Below are 10394 nucleotides of genomic sequence, written 5' to 3' on the forward strand. Positions count from 1 at the left end.
CATTACGCTATAATTTTCTTACTTTATGCATAAGTAACTACAATTTCATTCCTTGACTAACTCCATCGCTTTAATTTGGTCCTTTCATCCCATCATATTAATAGTTTGGATACAGAAAACTCATGAAAGTCTTCTATAAGGAAAAATAAAATAAAATAAAATAAAATAAAAATTTGTGGAACGAGGACTTATTTGTACTTAACACTGGTAGCGCTGCTTTTCGGCTTTTCCAGATCGATGACGTGCAGGGTTCAGATTTAAAAGCCATGGCTCTCGATAAGTTGATAGATTCGCATTGCATCAACCCTCTCATCTTGCAACTTCCTCCCATCGTCGTACCCCCCCTCTAATCGAAGTCGCAATCTCTCTCTACATCTCGTCCATTCTCTCTCTCCAAAAAAAAGAAAAAAAGAAATCGTAACTTCACGATCTCATTTTCTATCTACAACAACAAACAGATCTGAGATCAAAGATTCAAGGATTTTGAAGGTCAATTTTTTAACTGAAATTTGCAAATATTCAGATCTTGAAAAAAGAGAAAGCAAAACAACAACAAAATAAAAAACCTAAATCGAACCAATCCGTTTGCTTTTGCACTCTAGATTCTTTGAAATTTGTTGATTCTTTCTTCAAATCTTGTTTCTTGATCGTGGATTGGGTTTTACTACATGTTTTGATCCAGTTAAGGTTAACTATATTAAAAAGAAGGAAACCCTAGATAGATAGCGATGGGTAAAAATGAGACCGCCGGCGGCGGCCGCAGTAGTGGAATAGAAGACGTTGAGGAGGGGGAAATATCGGATACAGCATCAGTGGAAGAGATCAGTGAAGAGGATTTTAATAAGCAAGAAGTTGTTATAGTGAAAGAAACACCATCTTCAAACAACAGCTCACAGAAAGTTTGGACGGTGAGGGATCTGTACAAGTATCAAGTAGGAGGTGGATATATGTCTGGCTTGTATAATCTTGCCTGGGCACGAGCTGTTCAAAATAAGCCATTAAATGAGCTGTTTGTTGAGGTTGAACTGGATGATAGTTCCAAGAAATCTTCTATAAATAGTAGCGAAGAAGATAAGAGAACTGTCGTGATCGATGATAGTGGTGATGAGATGGATGTTGTTAAAGTTATTGATATTGAGAAAGAGGAGGGGGAGTTGGAGGAAGGTGAGATTGATTTGGATTCGGAGCCGGTGGTGGTGCAGAGTGAGGGAATGGTGAGTGTTGATGTCGAAAACAGGGTGAAGTCTATTCGTAAAGATTTGGAGAGTGTTAGTGTGATTGAAACTGAGAAGTAAGTGTGTTTTTGTTGCTGAAAGTTTGTGAATTTTGTAGAAATGAAGATTTCGAAATATTTGGTGAAGGTATTGGGATAATGATTATTATGATTGGATTAATTGTTTTGTTGGTTTATTTTTTGTAGGTCATTTGAGGCAGTTTGTTTGAAACTGCATAAAGTATTGGAGAGTTTGAAGGAATTGGTGGGGGGAAATGATAATAGTTTTCCCTCAAAAGATGGTCTTGTTCAATTGCTTTTTATGGCAATTAGAGTAGTTAATTCGGTGAGGCACTTAAAGAATACTTTTTTTACTCAATTTCATTCTTCAAAGAGTATTTATCGATAAAAGTTCTGGTCTAAAGCAGTTCTATTTAATGTTCTGTTGTAATGCTGCTGGAAACTTTGTGGAGACTGAATCGTTGCTCATTGCAGGTTTTTTGCTCGATGAATAAAAAATTAAAGGAGCAGAATAAGGGCGTTTTCTCAAGGTTTGGATTTTGTCATGTTCGTTATTTTGTTTCATTAGATTTTTCATACTCAAATTGTTTAGGTATCTCATCATTGCATCTTCTGGTTACAGGTTTTTTTCCCTTCTAAATAGCCACTATCCTCCTTTTTTCTCTCCTGGGCAGAACAAAGAGGTGTGTGGTTTGTAACTTCGACTTTAGAATTCATAGTCTATATTTTCCTTGAATGTGGCTTGCTGTTAATTATTGGTGCTGTTTTTTCTCCGAGGCAACTAAAAAATGTGTCTGTTTCACAGATAGAGCTCATGGTTTCCTCAACGGGTTCTAATTATATTTTATCTAGTTCAAGAACTGGTGAAGATAGAGAAACACAGGTTTCTGGTGAAGTGAATGAGAATCATAACGATTCTTTAGCGAAAACTGCAGGTTATGATTTGACAACTATGAGTGAAAAGTTACCTGCTGCTGAAACTTTTGTTCAGAATAAGCCAAACAAGTCAATAGAAGCTCCTAAACCACCAGGTGTACCTAGTTTTAAGAGTAGGGGAGTTTTGCTTCCTTTGCTTGACCTCAAAAAATATCATGATGAAGACAGTCTTCCTTCACCAACACAGGAAACGACACCGTTCCCTGTTCAAAGACTATTGGCTATTGGGGATGGAATGGTTAGTTCTGGATTGCCTGTGCCTAAGGTGACACCTGTTGCTGAAGAGCCTAGAATGCATCCCTATGAAACTGATGCACTCAAAGCTGTTTCCAGCTATCAACAAAAATTCAATCGTAATTCGTTTTTCACAAATGAACTTCCAAGCCCAACACCTTCGGAAGAATCAGGCAATGGGGATGGTGATACTGCTGGGGAAGTTTCTAGTTCATCAACTGTTGTTAACTACAGAACTGTAAATCCACCTGTTTCAGACCAAAAAAATGCTCCTCCTTCACCACCACCACTACCACCTCCTCCTCCCCACCCTGACAGTTCTAATATTCGTGGAGTTGTACCCACTAGGAATTCTGCACCAGTTAGTTCTGGGCCTAGTTCAACCATCAAAGCATCTGCAAAGAGCAGGGACCCTAGGCTTCGATATGTTAATATTGATGCCTGTGCTTTGGACCACAACCAGCGAGCCTTGCCCATGGTTAATAACCTACCTAGAGTGGAACCTGCTGGAGCAATAGTGGGTTCGAAGAAACATAAGATAGAGGAGGATGTTCTGGATGATCCCTCATTGAAAAGGCAAAGAAATTCGTTTGATAATTATGGTGCTGTAAGGGATATTGAAAGTATGACCGGAACTGGTGGTTGGTTAGAGGACACTGATATGGCTGAACCTCAAACCGTGAACAAAAATCAGTGGGCAGAGAATGTAGAACCTGGTCAAAGAATAAATAATGGATTTGTATGTCCTAGTTCCGGTAATGTTAAGTCCAATGTGAATGGTAGTGGAAATGCGCAGTCCCCATTTATGGGAATCAGCAACATTACTGGAAGTGAACAGGCACAAGTTACAAGTACTGCTACAACGTCCCTTCCTGATTTATTGAAAGACATCGCTGTGAATCCAACAATGTTGATAAATATACTTAAAATGGGACAGCAACAGAGATTAGCATTAGATGGACAGCAGACACTTTCTGATCCTGCAAAAAGTACATCACATCCTCCAATTTCCAACACAGTACTGGGAGCAATTCCTACAGTGAATGTTGCTTCCTCACAGCCCTCTGGGATTTTCCCAAGACCTGCAGGAACTCCAGTTCCTTCTCAAATAGCCACATCAGTAAGTACTAATTGTCTGTAATTTTTTAGCATCCTGAAATGACAATTATTGTTCGTAAGAATGTGCTTATTAGGAATGAAGTTTAGTTGAGTTGAAGCACATGTATCTTTGGAGAATTATATGCGCCTAGTGCCTATGCAGTTGGATTTGTTTGATCTTGAAATTAATGGTTTTTGTAGTTTTATATTATATTGTGTATTTGTTTGGTGCTGGAACATTATCATCGCAAGTACAAAAATTTTGTTAAATTTTAAGGTTAGCCTTGGTTGCTTTTCTTTCTCTGGGATAATGCAATAAGTAAATAAAATAGAACCTTATGTGATTAGTGTTAAACAGTTAAAAAAGATTTCCAAAATATCTCTTTCTCAGTATGTTGAAGGCTTCTTAATTATATATGGACTTGGACCCTGCAGGATGAGTCAGGAAAAATTCGAATGAAACCACGAGATCCTCGTCGTTTTCTCCATAATAATTCACTCCAGAGGGCTGGGAGCATGGGATCTGAACAATTCAAAACAACAACCCTCACACCCACCACCCAGGGGACTAAAGATGATCAAAATGTGCAAAAACAAGAGGGGTTAGCGGAATTGAAGCCAACTGTGCCACCTGATATTTCCTTTCCGTTTACAAAGAGCTTGGAAAATATTGCTGATATTTTATCTGTTTCTCAAGCATCGACAACTCCACCTTTCATTTCTCAGAATGTTGCATCCCAACCTATGCAAACTAAGTCGGAGAGAGTGGATGGCAAAACTGGAATTTCAATTTCTGACCAGAAAACTGGACCTGCTTCATCTCCTGAAGTTGTTGCAGCAAGTTCTCATTCACAGAACACGTGGAAAGATGTTGAGCATCTTTTTGAAGGCTATGATGACCAGCAAAAAGCTGCTATACAGAGAGAGAGGGCAAGAAGGTTGGAAGAACAGAAGAAAATGTTTGCTGCACGCAAGCTCTGCCTTGTCTTGGATCTTGATCATACTCTTCTCAATTCAGCCAAGGCAATTCTCTCTTCTTCTTGTATAAATATGGCCTTTTTCCCTATCTGGGATAACAGTTGACAATCAAGTTCTTTCATATTAATTCAGCAATTCCTCACCTTTTCAGTTTGTTGAAGTAGACCCAGTGCATGATGAGATTTTGAGAAAGAAAGAAGAACAAGATCGTGAAAAGCCATACAGACATATCTTTCGCATTCCTCATATGGGGATGTGGACGAAACTGCGGCCTGGGATCTGGAATTTTTTAGAAAAGGTAATTTTAGTCAGGTTTTGAATTGATTTAGTGCTTGAGTTGTATTTTAGGCAACTAATGCAATTTTTTTTCCTGCAATTAGGCTAGTAAACTGTTTGAACTGCATCTATACACAATGGGAAACAAGTTATATGCTACAGAGATGGCAAAAGTGCTTGATCCAAAAGGGGTTTTGTTTGCTGGACGAGTTATCTCCAGAGGTGATGATGGAGATCCTTTTGATGGTGATGAGAGGGTTCCCAAGAGCAAGGATCTTGAAGGGGTGTTAGGTATGGAGTCAGGTGTTGTTATCATAGACGATTCAGTGAGAGTCTGGCCCCATAACAAATTGAACTTGATAGTTGTAGAAAGGCAAGTATTTTGTGTCCCATTGTAGACCATCATTTCTATGAAGGCATTTATTTCTATTGGTTACATCATCTTTTCTCCCTTTACCCATTAACCAATCTGTGTTGCAGGTATATTTATTTCCCTTGTAGTAGACGTCAGTTTGGGCTTCCTGGTCCTTCTCTTTTGGAGATCGACCATGATGAGAGACCAGAAGATGGAACTTTGGCATGCTCTTTTGCGGTGAGGCAAAACTCGAACTATCCCTGAGATTCTTGTAAACTTTCAATCCCTTGATCATCTGTTTTTGTTTGAAATAGGTTATTGAGAAAATACATCAGAACTTTTTTACCCATCGTTCACTAGATGAAGCAGATGTTAGGAATATCCTTGCCTCAGAGCAGAGGAAGATTTTAGGTGGCTGTCGCATACTATTTAGTAGGGTGTTCCCGGTTGGTGAAGTCAACCCCCACCTTCATCCATTGTGGCAGATGGCAGAACAGTTTGGTGCTGTCTGCACCAACCAGATAGACGAACAGGTTACTCATGTTGTTGCCAATTCCCTTGGGACAGATAAGGTAATGTAACTGAGATGTCGCACCACTTTTCAGCAAAGATTGAATTCCAAATCAGAATTTTATTTTTATCTGGTTTAAAAATTTTGAGGAATGCAAGGCTACTGCAGACCCTTAAAAAAAATCAAACGAAAATAGAATGGGTGATTTAAACCAGAACAGACCTGTGCGTTGTTTCTCCTTCACGTGTAAAATGACACTTGAAAAGGCAAAATTTTTAGCTGTGTTTTAAATCGAGGCATGATTTCAATTGTTTTGAACAGGTAAATTGGGCTCTTTCCACGGGAAGAATTGTTGTCCATCCTGGCTGGTGAGAGTTCTGTAATTTTTATTTCGTTATGCTGTTTTGCACTGTTTTTCGTGTTTGACTAATGCCTTCTCTTTTTCACCCTCAACGCTCTTAATGTTAACAGGGTGGAAGCATCGGCTTTGCTTTATCGAAGAGCAAATGAGCAAGATTTTTCCATTAAACCATAACAATCACCAACCTAACCCCATCTAGTAAAAACTAAGACCTGATAAACATGAAATCAAGATTTCTATTAAAGAGAAGTATTGCCGGTTTGTGATGGAGAAGTTTCACTCTAGACCGGAGACTGCTTGACATAGTTTTGACTTCTGGGGCATGCTAACCACCCGTTTTGTTGCTAATAACCTGAAGAGTTCAAATGGGAAATGACCGAGGGTCGTCGACCTTCATGAACTGTGGTGGCGGGTTGGTGGCGTGGAACGTAGTCTACCCTTGGGGCCAAGCCACGAAAATTGGTTTAGCAAGTGCTTCCCCGTTTAAAAAGTCTCTTGGGTAACATGGACGATCATCGAATATAAGGTCAGGAGAGCCAAAATCTAAAATTAACATAGAAATTGACAGCTAAAGAGTGATTAACCTGAGCAACTCTTCAGACATGCTATTGGAAGAAATCATTGACAGCTAAAAGGGGGAAGAGGGGGAACTGGAGCTGTAAGGGGTTAAACGATAAATGAGGTGGTGGAAACGCATGCTGCTAGTGCTATGTTTGTTTAGAAAGGAGATGTGTTTTTTTTAGAGTTGCTGATACGAAATTCCAAGTGGGCAGTAGTTTCAGTGCCATTTAGCACATATGGCTCGTAAATCTTCCACATTTGGAGTTGGCAAGATATGTGCGGTGCCGATGCTTGCCTTGCGGAAGTAGCCTCTACACCTTTCCCTTGTTGTTTCTTTGATTGCTTTCCAAATGCCTACTTGATGTAACTCGAGGTGAAAAAAAAGGGAGTGGTAGCCCAATGTATTGTTGAAGTGCAAACGGCTGATAGTAATTAAGAGCATAACAATTTAAAGTAGAAGGGTTGTGTAAAAGACAAGGATGGTGTAAAAACGTGAAAGAGAACACCCCAGTCTATGCTACTGGGATTGTTAAAGCTAGGAAGGAGTGCAGACCTCGTGGCTGCAACAATTCCACGCAATCTTACCTGGAGTTGCTATAAATAAGATGGTAACCAAAACTGGTGGTCAGACTTAAAGAGGACCACAAGAACTAAGAACCAAAGGACGTTTCCTCTCTGGGCTGCTGTTACTGGTGGTGATGTTATCCCTCACGCATTCACGTGCTACATTTTCCCTTGCTGCCTCTGATGGTGGACATGTTTTAGAGCAAACTGCCCGCAGTTGTTCGTTGTCAGGAGAATGCACTCCTTTCTCCTTCGAGGCATGCTATCTGGTTGCATAAAAACTTTCTCATCATGGCAAATTGGCAATCGCTTTCGCATTATCACTCACAAATTGCAAGTTTAAAAACGGACAGGCTGTCAAACCATTAAGCAGGAATGGCAAAACTTGTGAATACTAAGAATTTTGTGTCACAATAACGATATGAATGCTCCAAGGTATCATAACTTGCATGCCGCCCTCCTCACGAGCTGCCGGACATCTTACATGATGATAACTCGAACTTGACTTGAAAATAAATAAATAAATAAATCTACGGGAAATGTGGATTAGACGACATGGTTGAATTGAAAACATAAAATATTAATAATAATGCTACCAGCACACTCGAACTAATTTATCTGAGGACTTGCATGGTGTGACATTCCTTTAATATATATATATATTACTATTATCTATGAGAATTGTGACATTTGTTATTAAGTAGATGGCATAAAGTTGTTTCTAATATCTTTAGTAATACTCAGAAGTTGAACTCAGTTTTTAGATGACTAAAAAATTAAATCTAAATGATGAAAAATTTTCTTCGTTTTAGTCTGTCTTATTGGATAGAAATATGACCATCAATCACAATGTGCCCAAAAATATTTGCTTATACAATAGGTAAAAGGAACTAAAGGAGAAGAGTTTCTTTTTCTCTATTTCCACCCTCCAATGGACCAACTCATTGGATCAAATTCAGTGGTTCCTTTTCTCTATTTTCTTTTGAATTGAAAATTTGGACCACTCGAAATTGTTAGTTAATATCAGCAAAAAAAAAAAAAAAAAAGAAGGGAAAAAAGAAATTTAATTAAAAAAAAGCAACGGAAAAAAGAGAGTAAATCCAAGTTAACTTACTAATTATGCAACCATGGACACACATGATCGAGATAACCTAATAGAAAAAAATAAAAAAAAATATAAAGATCAATTTCTAATAAATCAAATGTTGAAAGATAAAATTAAAATAAATAAATTTTAAAAAATAACAAAAAAAAGTTAAACAACGTTAATTTTTTAAACCGGTGACTCTGGTCATGAACTCAGGAACAACCTTATAAAAAACAAACCGTGAAAAATAACAAAGCAAAACTCTTAAAAATTTAATAGAAAATAAGAAAACATTAGCTTGAAGAAAGAGAAAAAAACTAATCAAGCTCGTGAAATCCTAGGCCCAGATTCAATCAAGAAACTTAATTTTCAATCAATTTAATTTTAAAGGATGAAATCGTGAAAAAAAATATCAATATAAAAAACTTGCAAGAGCAAAAAAGATAACAATAAAAAAAATAAAGATCAAATTTGATAGAAAGAAAACTCAAGGAGGATGAAATTAAAAAAAAATCTAAAAAATGATCCAAAAGAAAACAAATAGCAATAAAAAGAATAGGGACTAAGTTTGAAAGATTAAAAAATGGTAGGTGAGTGAAATTAAAAAATATCTGTAATTTCATGGATCATTCAAAATTATAAAAAAAATAGAAATCAAAAGCACATAGACCAAATGTGAAGGAAAAACTAATTGCAGAGGTTAGTTTAAAATTCTAAGGAACTGGCGTTGAAGTCGGGGAAGAAAGAGAAATAAAAAAAAGGGCTTTTAGGCCCAAACCAGAGGTGTATTTGTCGTACACTCTGCCCTATCAAGAAGGGAGCACGAGACCTTTCAAATATAGTTGTAAAAGGTGGTGTTTGGTGGTCAGAAGGCCTTGCACGTGCCACCTAAAGAACACGAGGGTCGTCCAGTTGCTAGTGCAAAATATTTATTATGTAATTAATTACAATAATGCCCTTGAATAATCTTCATATTAACAATAAAATCAATGTAAAAGGACAAAAAACCCTTATGAGAGAATTATGTTGAATTTGTCTTTAAGGACAACATAGTAATTAACTATTACAAAAAAAAGACCATAACACCCTTGATTGAAAAACATTATATTTTTTTATTTTAGGGTTAAATCAATAATTTTATTATGCAAAAAATGAAATTATTAATATAACCTTGTACAAATTATTAAAAATAATTATATCACTAATAAAAATAACATCTTACCCCAATACATAGTTTATAGATTATTTGAGGTGGGTAAAATAATGATTTGTTACTATATCTGGAGTTCAAGTTGAAATTTAGGGTGGGGGGGGGGGGGTGTTACCAAATCTACCATTCTGCTTGGTTTTGTCTTACATCCCAAGCTTTCATTCATGATTCTTGTATAAATGTTATAGCTGTAAATAACCTGTTACAATTACATATTTATGGCTATTAATTATGCTTTTCTTTATGTCAAATATTATATCTGTTGTTTTCTCTCTCCTTTTCTTGAATTACTAGAAATACTTCACTTCTTTGCCAAGCAGAGATTGAAACTATTCCACCTCTGTTCTTAATGATCCCATCTTGCTGCAAATTATATCCCTCAAAGCATAAAAACATTGATATAGCTAGGAGATACATTACTTGTCTCTCTAATGCTGTCTTTATGACTTCATCATCGACTTGGAGACATTTATAGCGCAAAAGGCTAATGAAATATGAAATTTGTAACAAAACGCAGATTTGGATAACAAGACTAAAATGTCCTAAATATCATACAAGATGATGGAGATTCATTTGCCGAGAGAGCTGAGATGTTTTATAAGAGAAGACCAGAGGTTATGAACCCGGTGCATGACTTGCACAAATCCTACCGTTCTTTAGCTGAAAGTATGACCAACTTAGATATGAAAGCATTCATGTTTCCCATTCGAGATCATCATCCTCTTCGTCATTAAACTCCTCCAAACAAGTCCAGCTCTTCCAGGCCTGTAACGAAGGTAATGTTGGGAACACCAAATTGGAAGCACCAACTTCCCGCCCCGATTCATTTGCAGAAGAAAAATATAGTTTTGGACAGGAAAATGAGTCAATGTCAAGTGAACAATACAAGATCCTGAAGATCAATGGAGATGTTGATGGAAACGTTAACGAAAGTGGGCTGTAAAGATCATTAATGGTATTGGATTGAATGGAAACATTGATGGTAGTGA

General features: G+C 37.2%; 1 protein-coding gene across 1 annotated transcript; it reads left to right on the forward strand.

Moving 5' to 3' along the window:
- The first annotated feature begins 269 nt into the window (after window positions 1–269).
- On the forward strand, window positions 270–7220 carry LOC7460580 (RNA polymerase II C-terminal domain phosphatase-like 3). The gene is made up of 12 exons (XM_024582909.2): window positions 270–1291; window positions 1421–1559; window positions 1709–1764; window positions 1857–1917; window positions 2040–3524; window positions 3938–4525; window positions 4632–4778; window positions 4861–5129; window positions 5237–5348; window positions 5426–5683; window positions 5944–5990; window positions 6094–7220. The coding sequence occupies exons 1-12, from the start codon at window positions 729–731 to the stop codon at window positions 6155–6157; spliced, it is 3789 nt and encodes a 1262-aa protein (XP_024438677.1). The 5' UTR covers window positions 270–728; the 3' UTR covers window positions 6158–7220.
- Window positions 7221–10394: the final 3174 nt, after the last annotated feature.

This window comes from Populus trichocarpa, chromosome 1, assembly GCF_000002775.5.
Source record: "Populus trichocarpa isolate Nisqually-1 chromosome 1, P.trichocarpa_v4.1, whole genome shotgun sequence".
Classification (NCBI taxonomy): Eukaryota; Viridiplantae; Streptophyta; class Magnoliopsida; order Malpighiales; family Salicaceae; genus Populus; species Populus trichocarpa.

What these genes read in the sequence shown, in the direction of transcription:
- LOC7460580 (XM_024582909.2), top strand. Translation starts at nt 729, where the DNA reads ATGGGTAAAAATGAGACCGCCGGCGGCGGCCGCAGTAGTGGAATAGAA. An exon ending in CAATTAGAGTAGTTAATTCG is followed by an intron (nt 1,560 to 1,708) that starts GTGAGGCACTTA and finishes TGCTCATTGCAG; the next exon opens with GTTTTTTGCTCGATGAATAA. An exon ending in CTCCTGGGCAGAACAAAGAG is followed by an intron (nt 1,918 to 2,039) that starts GTGTGTGGTTTG and finishes TCTGTTTCACAG; the next exon opens with ATAGAGCTCATGGTTTCCTC.